Source organism: Arachis stenosperma, chromosome 9 (genome assembly GCF_014773155.1).
Source record: "Arachis stenosperma cultivar V10309 chromosome 9, arast.V10309.gnm1.PFL2, whole genome shotgun sequence".
Lineage (NCBI taxonomy): Eukaryota > Viridiplantae > Streptophyta > Magnoliopsida > Fabales > Fabaceae > Arachis > Arachis stenosperma.
Window position 1 is genome coordinate 8,811,005 of NC_080385.1, and position 22,744 is coordinate 8,833,748.

Consider the following 22,744-nt stretch of genomic DNA (forward strand, 5'->3'; position numbering starts at 1 on the left):
CTTCTCTAATTTCATGGAGGAGAATGGAGTGTTCTTGATGCTCCACCCTTAGTTGTCCCATGTTGGAACTCAACTCTCCTAGGGAGGTGTTTAGTTGCTCCCAAAAATTTTGTGGAGGAAAGTGCATCCCTTGAGGAATCTCAGGGATCTCATGGTGAGAGGGGTCTCTTGTGTACTCCATCCTTTTCTTGGTGATGGGCTTGTCCTCATCAATGGGGGTATCTCCCTCTATGTCAACTCCAACTGAATAACAGAGGTGACAGATGAGATGAGGAAAGGCTAACCTTGCCAAAGTGGAGGTCTTGTCCGCCACCTTGTAGAGTTCTTGGGCTATAACCTCATGAACTTCTATTTCTTCTCCAATCATGATGCTATGGATCATGATAGCCTGGTCTATGGTAACTTCGGACCGGTTGCTAGTGGGAATGATTGAGCGTTGTATGAACTCTAACCATCCTCTAGCCACGGGCTTGAGGTCATGCCTTCTCAATTGAACCGGCTTTCCTCTTGAATCTTGCTTCCATTGTGCGCCCTCTTCACATATGGTTGTGAGGACTTGGTCCAACCTTTGATCAAAGTTGACCCTTCTAGTGTAAGGGTGCTCATCTCCTTGCATCATAGGCAAGTTGAACGCCACCCTCACACTCTCCGGACTAAAATCCAAGTATTTCCCCCGAACCATAGTAAGATAATTCTTTGGATCCGGGTTCACACTTTGATCATGGTTCTTGGTGATCCATGCATTGGCATAGAACTCTTGAACCATCAAGATCCCGACTTGTTGAATGGGGTTGGTAAGCACTTCCCAACCTCTTCTTCGGATCTCATGGCGGATCTCCGGATATTCACCCTTTTTTAGTGAAAAGGGGACTTCGGGGATCACCTTCTTCAAGGCCACAACTTCATAGAAGTGGACTTGATGCACCCTTGAGAGGAATCTATCCATCTCCCATGACTCGGAGGTGGAAGCTTTTGCCTTCTCTTTCCTCTTTTTAGAGGTTTCTCCGGCCTTGGATGCCATAAATGGTTATGAAAAAGCAACGCTTTTACCACACCAAACTTAAAATGTTTGCTCGTCCTCGAGCAAAAGAAGAAAGAAGAGAGTAGAAGAAGAAGAAATGAGGAAGAGGGGGAAGGTGGTGTGTTCGGCCAAGAAGGGAAAGAAGGGGTGTTTAGGTTGTGTGAAAATGAAGGGTTGAGGAAGGGTATATATAGGAGAGAGGGGGGTAATGGTTCGGCCATGATGGGTGGGTTTGGGAGGGAAAGTGGTTTGAATTTGAAGGGTGAGGTTGGTGGGGATTTATGAAGGATGGATGTGAGTGGTGAAGAGATAGATGGGATTTGATAGGTGAAGGGTTTTTTGGGGAAGAGGTATTGAGGTGATTGGTGAATGGGGGAAGAAGAGAGAGAGTGATGGTGGGGTCCTGTGGGGTCCACAGATCCTGTGGTGTCAAGGAAAAGTCATCCCTGCACCAAATGTTGCTCAAAATCACGTTTTGAGCTGTTTCTGGCGTTAAACGCCGGGCTGGTGCCCATTCCTGGCGTTTAACGCCAGGTTGTTGCCCTTTTCTGGCGTTTAACGCCAGTCTGGTGCCCCTTTCTGGCGTTAAACGCCCAGAATGGTGCCAGACTGGGCGTTAAACGCCCAACTGCTAGGCTTACTGGCGTTTAAACGCCAGCAGCTTCTTCCTCCAGGGTGTGCTGTTTTTCTTCCTGTTTTTCATTTTGTTTTTGCTTTTTTCATTGTTTTTGTGACTTCTTATGATCATCAACCTACAAAAAAAGATAAAATAACAAAAGAAAATAGTTAACCATAAAACATTGGGTTGCCTCCCAACAAGCGCTTCTTTAATGTCATTAGCTTGACAGAGGCTTCTCATGGAGCCTCAGAAATACTTAGAACCGTGTTGGAACCTCCCAACACCAAACTTAGAGTTTGAATGTGGGGGTTCAACACCAAACTTAGAGTTTGGTTGTGGCCTCCCAACACCAAATTTAGAGTTTGACTGTGGGGGCTCTGCTTGGCTCTGTTTTGAGAGAAGCTCTTCATGCTTCTTCTCCATGATGATAGAGGGATGTCCTTGGGCCTTAAACACCAAGGATTCTTCATTCACTTGAATGATCAACTCTCCTCTATCAACATCAATCACAGCCTTTGCTGTGGCTAGGAAGGGTCTGCCAAGGATGATGGATTCATCCATGCACTTCCCAGTCTCTAGGACTATGAAATCAGTAGGGATGTAATGGTCTTCAATCTTCACCAAAACATTCTCTACAAGTCCATGAGCTTGTTTTCTTGAATTGTCTGCCATCTCTAATGAGATTCTTGCAGCTTGCACCTCAAAGATCCCTAATTTCTCCATTACAGAGAGGGGCATGAGGTTTACACTTGACCCTAAGTCACACAAGGCCTTTTTGAAGGTCATGGTGCCTATGGTACAAGGTATAGAAAACTTCCCAGGATCTTGCCTCTTTAGAGGCAGTTTCTGCCTAGACAAGTCATCCAGTTCTTTGGTGAGCAAAGGTGGTTCTTCCTCCCAAGTCTCATTTCCAAATAACTTGTCATTTAGCTTCATGATTGCTCCAAGGTATTTAGCAACTTGCTCTTCAGTGACATACTCATCCTCTTCAGAGGAAGAATACTCATCAGAGCTCATGAATGGCAGAAGTAAGTCCAATGGAATCTCTATGGTCTCATTTTGAGCCTCAGATTCCCATTGTTCCTCACTGAGGAACTCAGAGGAGATTGGTACACGCCCACTGAGGTCTTCCTCAGTGGCGTCCTCCTCCTCTCTTTCCTCTCCATATTCGGCCATGTTTATGGCTTTGCACTCTCCTTTTGGATTTTCTTCTGTATTACTTGGAAGAGTACTAGGAGGGAGTTCAGTAATTTTCTTGCTCAGCTGTCCCACTTGTCCTTCCAAATTTCTGATGGAGGACCTTGTTTCATTCATGAAACTTTGAGTGGTCTTTATTAGATCAGAGACCATTGTTGCTAAGTCAGAAGTATTCTGCTTAGAACTCTCTGTCTGTTGCTGAGAAGATGATGGAAAAGGCTTGCCATTGCTAAACCTGTTTCTTCCACCATTATTGTTATTGAAACCTTGTTGAGGTCTCTCTTGATTCTTCCATGAGAAATTTGGGTGATTTCTCCATGAAGAATTATAGGTGTTTCCATAGGGTTCTCCTAGGTAATTCACCTCTTCCATGGAAGGGTTCTCAGGATCATAAGCTTCTTCCTCAGATGAAGCATCCTTAGTACTGTTTGGTGCATTTTGCATTCCAGACAGACTTTGAGAAATCAAATTGACTTGTTGAGTCAATATCTTGTTCTGAGCCAATATGGCATTCAGAGTGTCAATCTCAAGAACTCCTTTCTTCTGACTAGTCCCATTGTTCACAGGATTCCTTTCAGAAGTGTACATGAATTGGTTATTTGCAACCATTTCAATCAATTCTTGAGCTTCTGCAGGCGTCTTCTTCAGATGAAGAGATCCTCCAGCAGAGCTATCCAAAGACATCTTGGATAGTTCAGAGAGACCATCATAGAAAATACCTATGATGCTCCATTCAGAAAGCATGTCTGAAGGACATCTTCTGATTAATTGTTTGTATCTTTTCCAAGCTTCATAGAGGGATTCTCCATCCTTCTGTCTGAAGGTTTGGACTTCCACTCTAAGCTTACTCCATCTTTGTGGTGGAAAGAACTTTGCCAAGAAGGCATTGACTAGCTTTTCCCAAGAGTCCAGGCTTTCTTTAGGTTGAGAATCCAACCATATTCTAGCTCTGTCTCTTACAGCAAAAGGGAATAGCATCAGTCTGTAGACCTCAGGGTTAATCCCATTTATCTTGACTGTGTCACAGATTTGCAAGAATTCAGCTAAGAACTGATGAGGATCTTCCATTGGAAGTCCATGGAACTTGCAATTCTGTTGCATTAGAGAAACTAATTGAGGCTTAAGCTCAAAGTTGTTTGCTCCAATGGCAGGGATAGAGATGCTTCTCCCATAGAAATCAGGAGTAGGTGCAGTGAAGTCACCCAGCACCTTCCTTGCATTGTTGGCATTGTTGTTGTTTTCGGCTGCCATGTGTTCTTCTTCCTTGAAGAATTCGGTCAGGTCCTCTAAAGAGAGTTGTGCTTTAGCTTCTCTTAGCTTTCTCTTCAAGGTCCTTTCAGGTTCAGGATCAGCTTCAACAAGAATGCATTTGTCTCTGCTCCTGCTCATATGAAAGAGGAGAGAAAAAGAAAATGTGGAATCCTCTATGTCACAGTATAGAGATTCCTTGAAGTGTCAGAGGAAAAGAGAAATAGTAAGAAGAAGGAGAAGAAGAATTCGAACTTTAATTAGATAAGGTTCGAATTGTGCATTTAGAAGGAGTGGTACTCCATAAATAGAAGGATGTGGGAAGGAGGGAAGAGAATTTTCGAAAATTCAATTAAAAGAATTTGAAAACATTTTGAAAATTTGATTGATAATTTTCGAAAATTAAAAGTGAAAAAGAAATCAAGTGATTTTTGAAAAAGATTTTGAAATTAGAAATTAAAAAGATTTGATTGAAAACTATTTAAAAAATGTGATTAAAAAGATTTGATTGAAAAGTTATGGTTTTAAAAAAAAGATGTTATTGAGAAGATATGATTTGAAAACAATTTTAAAGGATATGATTTGAAAACAATTTGAAAAGATGTGATTAAAAAAAATTGATGACTTGCCTAACAAGAAAAGATATGATTTAAACATAAAACCTTCCTTAATAGAAAAGGCAAAAATTGTTCAATCAAATCATTAATTGTTAGTAAGTATCTTTGAAAAAGGAAAGAAATTGATTTTGAAAACATTTGATTGAAAAGATATGATTTGAAAAAGATTTGGTTTTGAAAAACTTTGAAAACTTGAAAAAAGATTGATTTGAAAACAAAATCTTCCCCCTAGCACCATCCTGGCGTTAAACGCCCAGAATGGTATACATTCTGGCGTTTAACGCCCAAAATGCTACCTTTTTGGGCGTTAAACGCCCAACCAGGTACCCTGGCTGGCGTTTAAACGCCAGTCTGCCTTCTTCACTGGGCATTTTTGAATGCTCAGCTTTTTCTGTATAATTCCTCTGCAGTATGTTCTGAATCTTCAATTCTTTGTATTATTGACTTGAAAAGACACAAATTAAAAATATTTTTGGATTTTTAATAATCAAAATGCAACAAGAATCAAATAACAATGCATGCAAGACACCAAACTTAGCAGTTTGTGTACTACTGACACTATATGAGACACATAAATACTCAAGCCAAAAGAATTCAAAGATCAGAGTAAGAAATCATCAAGAATTACTTGAAGATCCTTAAGACACATGAATGAATGCATGCAATTGACACCAAACTTAAGATGAGACACTAGACTTAAGCAAGAAACAGCAAATATTTTTTTGGTTTTTATGATTTTGTAATTTTTTTGTGTTTTTCGAAAATTAAGTGGAAAAAGGTATCAAAATTCTTAATGAGAATTCCAGGAATCAGTGCAATGCTAGTCTAAGACTCCGGTCCAGGAATTAGACATGGCTTCACAGCCAGCCAAGCTTTCAAAGAAAGCTTCGGTCCAAAACACTAGACATGACCAAAGGTCAGCCAAGCCTTAGCAGATCACTGCTCCAAAAGCAAAATTGATGAAAATCAACAAGCTCTTGTGGTGATAAGTTGAAACCTCGGTCCAATCAGATTAGACATGGCTTCTCAGCCAGCCAGATTTCAACAAATCATCATGAAACTCTAGAATTCATCTTCAAGAATTTCGAAAAAATAAATACCTAATCTAAGCAACAAGATGAACCGTCAGTTGTCCAAACTAGAACAATCCCAGGCATTGTTACCAAAAGCTTGCTCAAACTTGAACAATCCCCGGCAACGGCGCCAAAAACTTGGTGCGCGAAATTGTGAACAATACTTTTTCACAACTCTCATAATCCCCGGTAATGGCTCCAAAAACGTGGTAGCTCAATACCATGGCATTACACAACTTCGCACAACTAACCAGCAAGTGCACTGGGTCGTCCAAGTAATACCTTACGTGAGTAAGGGTCGATCCCACGGAGATTGTTAGCATTGAAGCAAGCTATGGTCATCTTGTAAATCTTAGTCAGGCAAACTCAAATATATGATGATGAACGAAAATAATATAAAAGATAAAGATAGTGATACTTATGCATATCATTGGTGTAAGAGCTTCAGACAAGTGTATGAAGATGCCTTCCCTTCCGTCTCTCTGCTTTCCTACTGCCTTCATCCAATCCTTCTTACTTCTTTCCATGGCAAGCTCGTGTAGGGTTTCACTGTTGTCAGCAGCTACCTCCCATCCGCGCAGTGAAAGCTAATGCACGCACTCTGTCACAGTACTGCCAATCACCGGTTTGGTTCCCTCCCCTACCGGAATAGAATCCCTCTTTTGCGTCTGTCACTAACGCCCAGTAGGTTACAGGTTTGAAGCACGTCACAGTCATTCAATCATTGAATCCTACTCAGAATACCACAGACAAGGTTAGACCTTCCGGATTCTCTTGAATGCTGCCATCAGGTCCTGCCTATACCACGAAGACTCTGATCTCACGGAATGGTTGGCTCGTTTGTCAGGCGAGCACTCGGTTGTCAGGCGATCAACCATGCATCGTGCAATCGGGAATCCAAGAGATATTCACTAAGCCTCAGATGCTTGTAGAACAAGAATGGTTGTCAGTCACCTTGTTCATGAGTGAGAATGGTGATGGGCGTCAATCATCACCTTCATCATGTTGAAGAACAAGTGATATCTTGGATAAAGAACAAGCGGAATTGAATGGAAGAACAATAGTAATTGCATTAATACTCGAGGTACAGCAGAGCTCCACACCTTAATCTATGGTGTGTAGAAACTCCACCGTTGAAAATACATAAGAACAAGGTCTAGGCATGGCCGAATGGCCAGCCTCCCAATGATCTAAGATAGCATAAAACGAAGATAGCTACCAAAGTCTCTCTAAATACAATAGTAAAAGGTCCTACTTATAGAAAACTAGTACATAGATGAGTAAATGACATAAAAATCCACTTCCGGGCCCACTTGGTGTGTGCTTGGGCTGAGCAATGAAGAAATTTCGTGTAGAGACTCTCCTTAGAGTTAAACGCCAGCTTTAGTGCCAGTTTGGGCGTTTAACTCCCAATTAGGTGCCAGTTCCGGCGTTTAACGCTGGAATTTCTTGAGGTGACTTTGAACGCCGGTTTGGGCCATCAAATCTTGGGCAAAGTATGGACTATTATATATTGCTGGAAAGCCCAGGATGTCTACTTTCCAACGCCGTTGAGAGCGCGCCAATTGGGCTTCTGTAGCTCCAGAAAATCCACTTCGAGTGCAGGGAGGTCAGAATCCAACAACATCTGCAGTCCTTTTGAGTCTCTGAATCAGATTTTTGCTCAGGTCCCTCAATTTCAGCCAGAAAATACCTGAAATCACAGAAAAATACACAAACTCATAGTAAAGTCCAGAAAAGTGAATTTTAACTAAAAACTAATAAAAATATACTAAAAACTAACTAGATCATACTAAAAATATACTAAAAACAATGCCAAAAAGCATACAAATTATCCGCTCATCAATATATGTTAAATTAATTTTAATATTATGTTATATTAATTATAAGTTTATGAGTAAATAGTCATTTTTGACCATGAAAGATTCAGACGCTGACAAAACTAACCATAAAAAATTAAAATGAAAATTGTACCCATAAAAGATAAGTTTTGTTCACAAAAATGATCAATAATTAAATTTTTATTAAATCTATTAAAAAATTAATTAAAATACCCAAGGCAATCATAAAGAAATTGTCGAGTCAGAAATTTTGAACCTTGTTCCTTGCTACTACAAACTCAGATGCCAAGTGTTATTTTTCATTGCAAAGCTTTCACCTTTTTTCAATTGGGTCTTCAGATCTGAAATCGGATTCAAATACGACGCCGGCATCGAGGAGTCCAGGGAAGAAGAAATGGAGCTTGAAGAAGATCTCGGAGGTGTTGGTGGAGTCGTTAGGGAGGAATTGGGAGAGAAAGAGAAGGACTAGGAGGTGGTGGTGTTGGTGGAGGAGAGGATGGTGCGATAGTGAGGGTCGTTGTCATCGAGTTTTGAGAATATTGATATGAGGATGTCGTGGGAGAGGTAGGAGAACAATGTTTCCACCATGGTTTGGGATTGGAAGACGCCGGGTCGTGGATTGGAGTAAATGCGAGGGAGCGAAGCCAAACACATTTTGTAATGACTAACAACCATGCCGGAACGTCGGAACTATACAAAGGGACGTGCTAGGGTTTTGGATTAGAATGCAACGGCGGCGTTCGGAGGCTTTCTCGGCGGCGGTTTTCTCCGCCTCCAGGGTAGTAGCGGCATGGGTGAATGTACATTTCTCTATTATTCTCCTCTTTGTTTGTATTTGTTGATGCGTTGTGTTGATATGATGGTGGCGTTGATGGTAATGTTGGCGGTGGTTTGTGGTGGTAGACGGTGATGTTAAAAATTTGAAAATGAAGAGTTAATTTAAAAAGTTGAAGATAATAAAATAGATAAGGGTAGTTTGGGTATTTTAATTAATTTTTTAATGAATTTAATAAAAATTTAATAATTGGTCATTTTTGTCGAAAAAACTTATTTTTTATGGTTACAACTCTAGTTTTAATCTTTGATAGTTAGTTTTATCGGTGTTTGAATCTTTTATGGTCAGAAATGACTATTTACTCATAAGTTTATTGTTTTATTTTTAATCACACTTGTTGAATTAGAAAATAGATAAAAAAAATCAAATTAGAATTTATGGACAAATTCAAATTCAAATATGGATATCAACTTTTCGGTAACAAGTTTCTTCTTTATAAATAAATGCATCATAAATAAGTTTCTTTATAAATAAGTTTCTTTACAAATTATTTTTAAAGCTTTAAAGATCCTATTTTTACTCAGTTTAGATTCGATATAATTGTGATCTGAAAATATTTAGGTTTCATTGAGTGTAGGGCGGAATTAGAATTTAAAAAATAGATTTAGTATATATTAAGGACCAAATTTAAATCAGGACAAATCTAATTTCACTCGCTCTATGAACACTTCTAAATTTGAGTTTCATAATTTAAATTTTGATATCCAAACTAATTAAGGTAAGGTATATCTGGTTAGATCTGATTATCATAGTAACTAATATAATGGAATCGAATTGGATTTTGTCAATAATTGGATTATCCGTACTTGCACCCTACAAAAATTGCAACGTTGTTGTATTGCATATCATATAGTCACGTGCATAACCTTTACGTTATTGAGTGGATTTTTATTTTTTTAGATGTGTTTGGTTGGAAGGAAAATAAGAAGGAAATAAATGTTATAAAAAGATAATTTTATCCCTATATTATAATATATATTGAAAAAAGTGAAGGGGTAGTATTGGAAGTAGAGAGAGAAACATTAGTTTTCTCTCCATTTTCTTTCCAATGTTGGAAAGAAAAAAAAAAATTGGTGGACCCCACCAATTTTTTTCCATTCATTTTCTTTTTCCTCAATTTTCCTCTTCAACCAAACAATGAAAAATAATCATTTTTCTTCCCATTTTCTTTCTTCCCTTCTCTTTCCTTCTATTTTCCACTCAAACATAGTTTCTTACTTCTAACGTGATTTAAGTTCGATTGGGTAAATTTTTTCAGAAAAAAATATTTGCGATTTTATTCTTGCTGAGCAATAAAAATCTTTTGAATAATTAATTTTATTTTAAAAAATATTAAAAATCAATAAAATTTATTTGTTTAGCCAGTAGTTAATTAATAATATTTAAAAATATAAACTAAAAATATATTAAATTACTAAACTATAAAAGTTAAACTAATAATTAAAAATATTGACAAAAAAATTTCTATTAATTTTTAAATTTTTGTGTTTTACTTTTATGATGAATACTATGTTACTTTTAATATTGTGTCTAGCTTATTAAAATAAATAAATAATTAATATTTAGTAAATTTTAAATATTTTATTTTTTATTTTAAATATTTTATTTTTTACTTTTATATTGTGTTAAACAGTAAGTAAATTTGGATACCGTGTAAAAGTTGTGAAAAAACATTCTTATCGATATAAATTGCAGCTTAATTTGTTTTCTTCAAGTAAAGATTAATTAAGTAACGAAGAATATTTTTACTTCTTAGTTAATCAATTCAACTACTGTTGTGATAAGCATGGACGTGGATGCCCATTTCTCCATGTGAAGCTCACATTCTCAAGAGAGAATGTATTTAATAAAGGTTGAAAAAGGGTGATATTTTATGTGTATAAATAGGGGATGCATTGCATCCATCTGTACACAACAATAACAATATAACAAAATATTATTCTTCCTTCCTTTTTCATACAAATAAATCAACCATCTTTTATGTTGCAATCAACTACCCTTCTCCTTATATTACTATTACAATTCTTCCTCTTCTTTTATTTTATAAGTATTTTAAATTCTATTTTCTATTACTCTTTACATATAATATTAATAGCAATATTGACCATCTTTATTATATTGAGATAGTATCAAATGCAAATATCTCTCTCTTTATTTTTAATACTTTTTCTTATCTTTGTATATATATACACAATACAACATATAATATTATTATATATATATAATAATTATTGAGCTAATTATATTATTAATAGAGTCTTCTATTTATACATCTCTATTTTATATCTTTTATTTATTTTACAACACGTTATCAGCACGAGACTCTGATCAAATTTTTAGGAAGACTCAGGTAACAATTTTTCATTATGTCGAAGCTCTCTCATCTTGAATTCAATGCTCTTGATATATCTGGAAACAATTATTTATCATGGATATTAGATGCTGAAATCCATCTTGATTCAATGGATCTTGGAGATACCATTAAAGCTGAGAATAATGCATCCCAGAAGGATAAAGCTAAAGCCATGATTTTTCTCCGTCGTCATCTTGACGAAGGATTGAAAAATGAATATCTCACATTAAAAGATCCTGCAGATCTTTGGAAAGACCTTGAAGAAAGGTACAATCATCAGAAAACGGTGATACTTCCTCAAGCCCGGTATGAATGGACGCATTTGCGTTTACAAGATTTTAAATCTATAAATGAATATAATTCTGCAATGTTTCGAATCACCTCACGAATGAAATTGTGTGGGGAAAAAATAACTGATCATGATATGTTGGAGAAAACTTTCTCAACCTTCCATGCCTCGAATGTGCTCCTGCAGCAGCAGTATCGAGAGAAAGGGTTTAAAAAATATTCTGAGTTAATTTCTTGCCTTCTTGTTGCCGAACGCAACAATGAGTTGTTATTAAAAAATCATGAAGCACGCCCAGCTGGCGCCGCCCCATTTCCTGAAGTAAATGCGGCAAATCATTACCCCAGAAGAGGTAAATGGCAAGCTTTTAATAACAAGAAAAATTATGGAAGAAAAAAGAATTATGTTCAAAAGAGAGGATCTCACCAGAAGTGGGACAAAGAAAGGAATATCGGGCAGAATAAATCAACCGAGGAGAAGTGTTTCCGCTGTGGTGGAAAGGGCCATTGGTCGCGTACCTGTCGTACCCCAAGGCACCTAGTCGATCTTTACCAGGCATCTTTGAAAAAGAACGACAAAGGAAAGGAAACAAATTTTGTTTCAAATGATGCTGAGAACTCCACCACTCATTATGATGTATCTGATTTCTTTGAGGATCCTGAAGGAAATATTGGTCATTTGATTAATGATGGAATAGTTTAATATGTGGATTGTGAAGTATCTATGTAAATAAATAATGTAAAGAACTTATAGTTAAGTTTTATTTTCTATGTATTTAAATGTGATGTACATAAATAATGAAATATTAATGTTTATGAATTTTGAAATTATTAAATGTGTCAAATTTTAAAATAAAATTTTGGTATATGACATTATTTTATGTACAGTATTTCTTAGAAAAATAATTCTGATCAAGTATTCAATTTAACTGTGCATGCTACTCATTTTATTATTATTTGTTTTTGAAGAATGGCAAGGATATGTAATGAAGATGTATGCCTTGCGGATAGTGCAAGTTCGCACACTATTCTCAAAAGTGATATATATTTTACCCATCTTGTGCCAAAAGAGGAATATGTTAATACTATTATTGGCTCAGGCAATGTGATAGAAGGCTCCGGAAGAGCTATAATTTTGTTTCCTGGAGGAACAAAATTTATAATAAATAATGCACTATTATCTACCAAGTCTCTGAGGAACTTGTTGAGTTTCAAAGATATTCGCCGAAATGGATATCATGTTGAGACGATGAATGAGGGAAATCATGAGTATTTATGTATCACAACTCATGATTCAAATAAGAAAGTTATATTAGAAAAATTACCCTCTCTTTCATCTGGGTTGTATTATACCAAGATTAGTGCAATTGAATCACATGCCATTGTAAACAAGAAGTTTACTAACTCAAATGAGTTCATAACTTGGCACGACCGATTGGGTCATCCGGGAACAACCATGATGAGGAGAATTATTGAAAACTCTCATGGACATTCACTAAAGAACCAGAAGATTCTTAAAACTAGTGAATTTTGTTGTGCTGCATGTTCTCAGGGAAAGTTAATTTTAAGGCCATCACCAGTAAAGATTGGATTTGAGTCCCCTGAATTCCTAGAAAGGATTCAAGGTGATATATGTGGACCTATTCATCCACCATGTGGATCTTTTAGATATTTTATGGTCCTGATAGACGCATCTTCGAGATGGTCACATGTGTGCTTATTATCTTCTCGCAACCTGGCGTTTGCGAGATTACTGGCTCAAATTATTCGATTAAAAGCACAATTTCCAGAAAATCCAATTAAAGCAATTCGTCTTGATAATGCTGGTGAATTTACTTCCCAAGCTTTTGATGCTTATTGTATGGCTAATGGAATAAGTGTTGAACATCCAGTAGCTTATGTTCACACACAAAATGGGTTAGCAGAATCACTTATTAAGCGCCTCCAATTAATCGCTAGACCCTTGCTTATGAGAATAAATCTCCCAACCTCGGTTTGGGGGCATGCTATTTTACATGCCGCAGCACTTATTCGTTTGAGGCCAACAAGTTATCATCAATTCTCTCCTATGCAATTAGCTTTTGGCCAGCAGCCAAATGTTTCCCATTTAAGAATATTTGGGTGTGCAATATATGTTCCCATTGCACCACCTAATCGCACCAAAATGGGACCCCAAAGAAAATTGGGGATATATGTTGGATATGATTCTCCCTCTATAGTGAGGTATCTTGAGATACAAACTGGTGATGTGTTTAAAGCCCGGTTTGCGGATTGTCATTTTGATGAATCAAAATTTCCAACATTAGGGGGAGAGAATAAGCTTCCTGAAAAGGAACTTAATTGGAATGCATCATCGTTGATGCATTTAGATCCTCGATCAGGGCAATGTGAACTAGAAGTTCAAAAGATTATACATTTGCAAAGAATAGCAAATGAATTGCCTGATGCATTTTCCGATACAAAGAGGATAACCAAATCTTATATACCAGCGGAAAATGCCTCAATTCGAATTGATGTCTCAGTAGGACAAATAGCCACGGAAGCAAATACACGCCAGAAGCGTGGCAGGCCTGTCGGTTCCAAAGATAAAAATCCTCGAAAGAGAAAAGAGGTAAATACGATTCCTGTTGAAAAAGACATAGTAAAGACACCGGCAGTTGTCCAAAATTCTAATATAACGCCAGAAGACGTTCAGGTACCTGAAAATTGTGAAAATGACGAGATCTCGATAAATTATGTCTTTACAGGAGAGAAATGGGACCGAAATAAGACAATTGTCAATGAAATATTTGCATATAATGTGGCATTAGATATCATGCATGAAAGTAAGGATCTTGAGCCAAGATCAGTTGAAGAATGTCGACAAAGAAATGATTGGCCAAAATGGGAAGCAGCCATGAAGGCTGAATTAGACTCACTTGCAAAACGTGAAGTCTTCGGACCTGTAGTCCGTACACCTGAAGATGTAAAACCTGTTGGATATAAGTGGGTATTTGTGAGAAAACGAAATGAGAAAAATGAAGTTGTGCGCTATAAAGCCCGACTTGTGGCACAAGGTTTTTCACAAAGGCCCGGTATAGATTATGAAGAAACGTATTCCCCTGTAGTGGATGCGATAACATTGCGTTATTTGGTCAGTTTATCTGCATATCATAAACTGCATATGCATTTAATGGATGTGGTAACAGCCTATTTATACGGCTCATTAGATCGGGATATCTATATGAAAGTCCCTGAAGGACTAAAGATATCTAAACCATCCAATGAATATTCGCAAGGGTCATACTCAGTCAAATTGCAAAGATCTTTATATGGTCTAAAGCAATCTGGACGAATGTGGTATAATCGTCTTACTGAGTACCTGGCCAAAAACGGATTCAAGAATGATGATATCTGCCCATGTGTTTTCATAAAGAAATATGCATCTGGATTCGTTATAATTGCTGTGTACGTTGATGATTTAAATATCATTGGGACTCCTGAAGAGATTCCAACAATTATAAAAACTCTAAAAGAAGAGTTTGAGATGAAAGATCTTGGAAAGACTAAATTTTGCCTCGGCCTGCAGATCGAGCATATAAAAGACGGGATCTTTATTCATCAAACAACATACACAGAAAAGATCTTGAAAAGATTTTATATGGATAAGTCACATCCATTAAGTACACCAATGATCGTAAGATCTTTGGATGTGAAAAAGGATCAATTCCGTCCTAAAGAAGAAAATGAAGATATCATTGGTCCTGAAGTACCATATCTTAGTGCCATTGGAGCGCTAATGTATCTTGCTAATAATACGCGACCTGACATATCATTCGCGGTGAATTTACTAGCAAGGTATAGTTCCTCTCCAACCAGAAGACATTGGAGTGGAATTAAACAAATTTTTCGATATCTTCATGGAACGGTTGATATGGGATTGTTTTATCCCTATGGATCTAAGTCACAACTAGTTGGCTATGCAGATGCCGGATACTTGTCTGATCCACATAAAGGGAGATCTCAAACAGGATACCTGTTCACATATGGTGGTACAGCTATATCTTGGAGGTCCACGAAACAGACGATTGCTGCAACATCCTCTAATCATGCTGAAATACTGGCGATTCATGAAGCTAGTCGCGAGTGTTTTTGGCTGAGGAGTCTGATTCAATATATTCTGTCATCATGTGGACTGATTGATCATAAGATAGCTCCAACCGTCCTGTTTGAAGATAATACAGCATGCATTGCTCAACTTAAAGGCGGATACATTAAAGGCGATAGAACAAAGCACATTTCTCCCAAATTCTTCTTCACTCATGATCTTCAAAATCAAGGGACAATTGATGTCCAACAGATCCGCTCAAGTGACAATCTGGCAGATTTGTTCACAAAGTCACTCCCAAAATCTTCCTTTGAAAGATTGGTACATGAGATTGGGATGCGCCGATTTCGAGACATCAACTGATGTCGACAAGAGGGGGAGACTGTACTCTTTTTTCCTTGGTCAGGTTTTTTCCCATTGGGTTTTTCTTAACAAGGTTTTTAATGAGGCAGCCCCATCATTAAAGGATATTGTACTCTTTTTCCTTCACTAAGGTTTTTTCCCAATGGGTTTTTCTTTAGTAAGGTTTTAACGAGGCAATAATCCTAAAATGGTCATCGAAGGGGGAGTGTTGTGATAAGCATGGACGTGGATGCCCATTTCTCCATGTGAAGCTCACATTCTCAAGAGAGAATGTATTTAATAAAGGTTGAAAAAGGGTGATATTTTATGTGTATAAATAGGGGATGCATTGCATCCATCTGTACACAACAATAACAATATAACAAAATATTATTCTTCCTTCCTTTTTCATACAAATAAATCAACCATCTTTTATGTTGCAATCAACTACCCTTCTCCTTATATTACTATTACAATTCTTCCTCTTCTTTTATTTTATAAGTATTTTAAATTCTATTTTCTATTACTCTTTACATATAATATTAATAGCAATATTGACCATCTTTATTATATTGAGATAGTATCGAATGCAAATATCTCTCTTTTTATTTTTAATACTTTTTCTTATCTTTGTATATATATACACAATACAACATATAATATTATTATATATATATAATAATTATTGAGCTAATTATATTATTAATAGAGTCTTCTATTTATACATCTCTATTTTATATCTTTTATTTATTTTACAACAACTACATGCATATATAGTCTAGGATGTTCATATAATAATTTAAAATCTATTTCTTGAAACTTTATTGGAGAATATTTTTTAACAATTATTTTTCATTCCAAGAGTTTTCTCCAAAAAATAATATAGACAGTATAAAAAATATCAAATAAAAAGGTTAATTAAGTTTGTATAATGATCTAAATTTAAAGAATAGATATATATGAATTCATAATTATATTTTCGTATATTAATGTGACTAAAATTTTTTAAAATAAATGAGTGAATAAATAAAAACTCTTTTAATTTATTAAAACTAATTATATTTGTAAAAAAAATCTTATGTTAGACGTCAAACAATTTAGACCTCAGTAATTTTTAACCTCAAATAAACTTGACCACCAAGCATAAACTAACCTGACCATCAAATCTAACTCGTTAATGTGTTTCAAATTAACCACCAAGCATAAACTAACCTCAAATAAACTTGACCACCAAGCATAAACTCTTTTTCAGATTGAGCATTTGTGTCAAATTTTTGGCAGAACAATATATAAATAATTATTTAATATATAAATTGCATTGTTCATTTACATTAGGGTTTATTGTTGCTGCGGTGCTGCCTCGTGTGGCACTTTCTGTCCCTCACAGCCTCACTCCACCAATTACCAGAGGCGGAGTCTTCTTCTTCTTCATCATTCCTCAATTTCTCACAGACGGTGACATGGGGAGAAGAAACGGGGGAAGGCCACTGTTCGGAACTCTCCGTCGTCGATTGGATTCGTGCAAGTCCCGCTACACCACTGTCGATGACATCGTTAACCACCTCCGCTCCACTTACCCCGATTACCAGCGCACAAAGCAGCAAGCCCTCACTCGATTAGTTCAACAAGTCCTTGAGCCACGTGCCAACCACGCGCCGCCCAAAGTCTCTCCCACGCGCAGGGTTCACGATGACGACGATGACGATGACGAAGAAAGAGGTCGAAGCGCGCCCCGAAGGAGAAGGAATACAATCGACCAAGGCGAAGAAAGGTTGCAGAAGATGGAGGCTTTGCACCTGCGAAAAAGGATGCAGGGAGAAGAGGAAGCTCAGGGTTCTGCATCTACGTCCTCTGCTTCAAGCTCGAGCGCGTCCGGGAGCAGCGGCAGTGAGGAGGAGGAGGATGATGATGATGAAGCAGTATCTATGTCGACATCGGAGGACGCAATTTACGGGGAGAAGTACGAACCTGCTTTTGATTTGATGAAAACGATGCTGCGGAATAAGTACACTCCCAAAAAGGATGATAATGTGAGGAAGAAGAAGCCAGTTGTGGAGGATAAGAACGTTGAATTGGAGGTGGCCAATAATAGCAAGGTTACTAACGAGCTTTGTGCTGTGAACGGAGGTAGAGGCGAAGCGAAAGCTGCTGCGAAGGATGTGAATTCAAAGGGTTCCGTTTCGAATGGCACCGGTGGTGGTGGCAGCGATGTTGAATTGAAACAGAAGACGGGACCGAGGTTCAGTGATTTGGGTGGAATGCAGGATGTTTTGGAGGAGCTGATGGAAGTGATTGTGCCATTGTATCATCCCGAGTTGCCAAGAGAGCTGGGTGTTACTCCTACTACTGGAATCTTGCTGCATGGGCCACCTGGTTGTGGCAAGACCACACTGGCTCACGCCATAGCTAATGAGACCGGTCTTCCCTTCTATCAGATATCAGCTACTGAATTGGTTTCAGGAGTCTCAGGTATTTCATAATAATTTCTTTCCTTAAAACTTGAGGTTTCATTTCTCTTGTTCTTAGATCAGTATTAGGGACCAACCACAGACATTATTTATGATGATAGGGATTAGGGTTTAGGGATTAAACATATTATTGATCGACATTAAATTAGTGTCTTTGAAGGGGAGCCTTGGAGCAACAATTGAGTTATCTCCGTGTGATCTCAAGATCACTGGTTAAGCTGTGGAAACAATCGTAATTATTAGGTTAGGCCTCGTACATTATACCTTTTGGGTGCGGCCCTTTCCCGGACCCTGTGTTAATGCGGGATGCTTGTGTACCAAGCTGCCCTTTACAAATTAATGTCCTTGCCTGTTATTACTGCGTATTTTCATCCCTATTGTCCAATGAATTCTTAAGGTGCATCTGAAGAGAATATTAGAGAGCTTTTCACTAAAGCATATAGGACTGCCCCATCAATCGTCTTCATTGATGAGATTGATTCAATTGCTTCGAAAAGAGAGAATTTACAACGAGAGATGGAGAAAAGAATTGTAACACAGTTACTGGTTAGCATGGATCAATCAAGTAGGCGTATGGAATCTGCTAATGATTCGGACAGTTCTAAAGTTCATCCTGGCCATGTTCTTATAATTGGAGCAACAAATAGGCCTGATGCTCTTGACCCGGCCTTGAGAAGGCCTGGGCGGTTTGATCGTGAGATTGTTGTTGGCATTCCTGATGAATCTTCAAGAGAGCATATCCTTACTTTGCTTACACGCAATCTTAAACTTGAGGGTTCATTGGATCTTAAACATATAGCAAGATCTACGCCAGGATACGTCAGTGCTGATTTGGTAGCTGTGGTTAAGGAGGCTGGTAATTTGGCAATAAAGAGAATCATTTCTGGAAGGAAATGGGAACTATCTCAGGATCTTACAAGGTGTCTTGGAGACTGGTGGAAGGAACCTTGGTCGCATGAAGATGTGGATAAGCTTGTTTGCACAATGTCTGATTTTCAGGTTCCCTAGATTTGTTTAATTTGTCTTATTATTGTTGTTATAATGTTATTATAATTTTTAAAAATGTTACTCATATTTATGGGGTATTCATGCAGGAAGCAGTGAAAAAGGTGCAACCTTCATTAAGAAGAGAGGGCTTCTCATCCGTTCCCAATGTGAAATGGGAAGATGTTGGGGGCCTTGATTGTTTAAGGGAGGAGTTTGAATCCAGTATAATAAGGCCGATAAAATATCCCGAGATTTATCAGGTATTTTTCCGAAGCACACTTTATTTTCTCGTCCTAAAGTCTAACCTGGAGAAAACTTGCTATTAGATTAAACAAGCTTCCTTGTCTATATAATAGGCTTTCGTATTCTCTGAGAATTGCTTTGATAGCAGTCTCTTAATTCTTGCACTAATTGCATTTTGTCATTTGAAAATTGATCAATTGATTTTTGCCTCTCCTCTTTCATTGAAAATAGTGGTTAGTTTAATTTCATTGGTTGATGAATGTTATTGGATTTATCTATTTTAGACATTCGAGGTGGTAAATGAGACGGGAATTTTGCTTTTTGGGCCCCCTGGTTGCGGTAAAACTCTTATTGCCAAAGCTGTTGCCAATGAGGCAGGAGCTAATTTCATTCATATTAAGGTCTATCTACATACTTCATCTTTTCTTATTGATTTTTGGTTTTGCTTTTGCTTTACTGAAACTTACACTATAAAGAATAAACCCTTATTTCAAATTGCTTTTGTTGAATTATTCAGGGGCCTGAACTCTTAAATAAATTTGTTGGAGAGAGTGAACGAGAAGTTCGACGAGTGTTTAGTCGTGCAAGGGCATGTTCACCCTGTATAGTATTTTTTGACGAGGTTGGTAATTTTATCTCTTAACGAATGTTCACTATAATATTTGACACGATTTTATCTGAATTAACTATAAAACTATTTGTTAACTATAAAAGTCATTTCCTGTGTGTTTAATTATTCATTGTTAAGTGCAAGTATATGTGCTAGAGGGGAGGGAAGCTTTAACAAGTTATGTGGTTTATCTGTTAACTTAATTTTGCTTATACAGAGAGTGCTAATTTTGATTATGTTTGTGCAATTTTTTTAGAATGTTGTGTAAGGATCCCAATACTGAGTTAGTTAGAGAAGTTAGTCACTATAAATGAAAGGTAGGAGAAATTATTTAGTCTCTTGGGAGAATTTGAGACCAACTCTTGAATTATGGTTCTTACTTGTATTCTGTTACTTTGATTTGGGAATAATACCTGTTCTTTATTACTATTTTTAATCAATTTTAGGTGGATGCTCTATCAACCAAACGTGATTCGGAAGGTGGATCAGTGGTCGAACGAGTAGTGAACCAGGTCAAACAATTACTAATTATTGGATAAATAATTCTCATGTTGGTATCGTACTACTGATTTAATTCTGTTATTAAAAAATGACACGATTGTTTGCAATTGTAGTTACTTATTGAGCTAAATGGCGGCGACCAGCGCCAAGGTGTTTTTGTTATTGGTGCTACAAATAGGTAAAATTTTGCTTACCATATCTAATTAGTTATTTTTCTTCCCATCTCATTGCACTGAAGTAAACTTCTCATTTTTCAGGCCCGATGTGATGGATGAGGCTCTCCTCCGTTCTGGTAGACTTGGTAAATTTCTTTACGTTCCTGTGCCGAACGCTGACCAGCGATTTTCAATATTGAAAGCTCTTGCAAGGAAGAAGCCTGCTGATTCTACTGTGGATTTGAGAGCCATAGCTGAAGCTTGTGAAAATTTTAGTGGCGCAGACCTTGCTGCATTGGTTTGTCTCTGCTATATCTTTTTCAGCTTGTTTTTAATCACTTTATCAAGTTATTTGTAAGAAAGGAGGAATAATTGGGGGAAGTTATGATTTTCTTGATACAGATGAATGAAGCAGCTAAAGCTGCTGTCAATGAGAAATTGACCTCAGTTGAAGCTACTAGTGATACTAATACATACATGCCAAGGCATTTTGAGATAGCACTTACTAAAGTCTCTCCCTCTGTGTCTCCCGCGGTATGGCCCATTCTTCTATGTTTCTTTCACACATTAAAGCTGCTATCTTACTGCAGAAATGTTGGAACTTGTTTCACTTGTTTGGATCAGGAAAGGCGTAGGTATGAGCGTTTGGCAGAGCGCTTTAAAGTATCATGAGGATCCATGGCACTGGCTATTCTGAGAAATATTATACTTGGAGTTCAAATGTTTATTGTGTTTTGTTTTAATTTTATCTTAGTGATCTCCCTATGTTTTGCTCTTTTGTTTATAAGTTTGATATTTTATTTAGGAAAATGAATATTGCCACTCTAATTTTGATAATACGACTCTGTTTTTTAATATAAATTAATGCAAATATACAATACAAAAAATTCATACGTAGAGTAGCATTATCAAAAATAGGAGTGGATTTATTATTTCCCATTATTTAGATGAAGTTGCTTTCTCCTAAAGACAATAGGTGAAAATTGAATTATTAGATAGCTTAACATTTTCATTAAATGATTATTTAACGGGTTTTTATTATTATCTTTACAAGAATACAATTTCATAGCAATAATTTGGTTTTATTTATCAAACAAAAAATGGGAGATTACCTTTGATATCTAAAATTTTTTTCAATAACAAGAAAAAGTAATATAAGAATTTATCGTTTCATATTTTCCAATAAGTGTTTTTTTTTTAACAAAACCTCACATTAGGAGGGAAAAAAAAATAAACTCCCTAAAACTTAGGTTCATGAAGATTTCATATCCTAAACTTCTAAAATGTATAATTTGTCTTTTGATGTTGAAGTGTACAAGTCGAAAGGACCTTATTAATATTTCTTGTAAAGAAAAATTTATTGCTTTTGAAATAATGTATAATTTGAAAGCTCGCGGTATAATTTAAAATATTCACAAGTTAAAGTTCAATGAATTATTTTTTTTTTTGGTGAAAGTTCAATGAATTAATTGTATTTTCCTTTTATTTTCTATTGTATGGAATAATAAATTAGATAGTTAAATAAAATAATTGGGTGGGTAAGTGCATTGCATTGAAATGCAGGCAATCGAGAAAAAGAAAGTGTTGATATTAGACGAGCTATAGTTAACAACTTGGTGACTGTGTTGGCACAAACCCTGAAAAGGTATACTTGAGAACAGTTACACCGAAGTTTCAAACTCTTATTGATATTTCAGTTATCGAGATTTTATCAAGGCATGCTTTTGACGAATACTACCTTGGTCAAAGAGATAGTGCTGAGTTTTGGACTCTGATGTTTATGCTTTAGATGCTTTTAAGAAGTTTGGGAACAAGTTGGCGGAAATTGAAGGAATTCTGATTCAAAGGAACAATGATGAGAGTTTGAAAAACAGAGTTGGACCTGTTACTATAGGCCTTATACTCTCCTCTATCCTACAAGTGCCTAAGTGAGGCAGGTTTAACTTTCAAGGAAATTCCTAATAGTATCTCCATCTAGAACTAGAGACAAATAATATGGTAAAGTATATCTTTTTTCTCTTTAAACTTAGTAAAAAATTTAAAAAATATCTCTAAGTTCTATTTGGTTTTAATTTTGTCTTTAAAATTTTTTATTTACATCAAATATATTCATGACAGTTAGATTTTCAAAAAATTTAGGATAAATCCAACAATAATGCATAATAACTATGTCTAATTTAATTTGTTTGTATTTAAAGTAAACTACCATTTCTACTCACAAAAATTGAAAACGCTGACACATCTACTCATAAAAAAAGAAAA

General features: G+C 36.6%; 1 protein-coding gene across 1 annotated transcript; it reads left to right on the forward strand.

The window, feature by feature from the left end:
• Positions 1-16,830: 16,830 nt before the first annotated feature.
• Positions 16,831-21,516, forward strand: LOC130950778 (cell division control protein 48 homolog C-like). The gene is made up of 10 exons (XM_057879364.1): positions 16,831-17,987; positions 18,384-18,985; positions 19,081-19,233; positions 19,501-19,617; positions 19,734-19,838; positions 20,273-20,338; positions 20,441-20,505; positions 20,585-20,780; positions 20,885-21,016; positions 21,107-21,516. Exons 1-10 carry the CDS (start codon positions 16,979-16,981, stop codon positions 21,152-21,154), a joined length of 2,493 nt encoding a protein of 830 aa, XP_057735347.1. The 5' UTR covers positions 16,831-16,978; the 3' UTR covers positions 21,155-21,516.
• The last annotated feature ends 1,228 nt before the right edge of the window (positions 21,517-22,744 follow it).

Excerpts from the sequence above, each read along its gene's own strand:
- LOC130950778 (XM_057879364.1), top strand. The coding sequence starts at position 16,979 with ATGGGGAGAAGAAACGGGGGAAGGCCACTGTTCGGAACTCTCCGTCGT. Across the intron at positions 17,988-18,383 it reads ATTGGTTTCAGGAGTCTCAG|GTGCATCTGAAGAGAATATT; the intron begins GTATTTCATAAT and ends TGAATTCTTAAG. Across the intron at positions 18,986-19,080 it reads GCACAATGTCTGATTTTCAG|GAAGCAGTGAAAAAGGTGCA; the intron begins GTTCCCTAGATT and ends GTATTCATGCAG.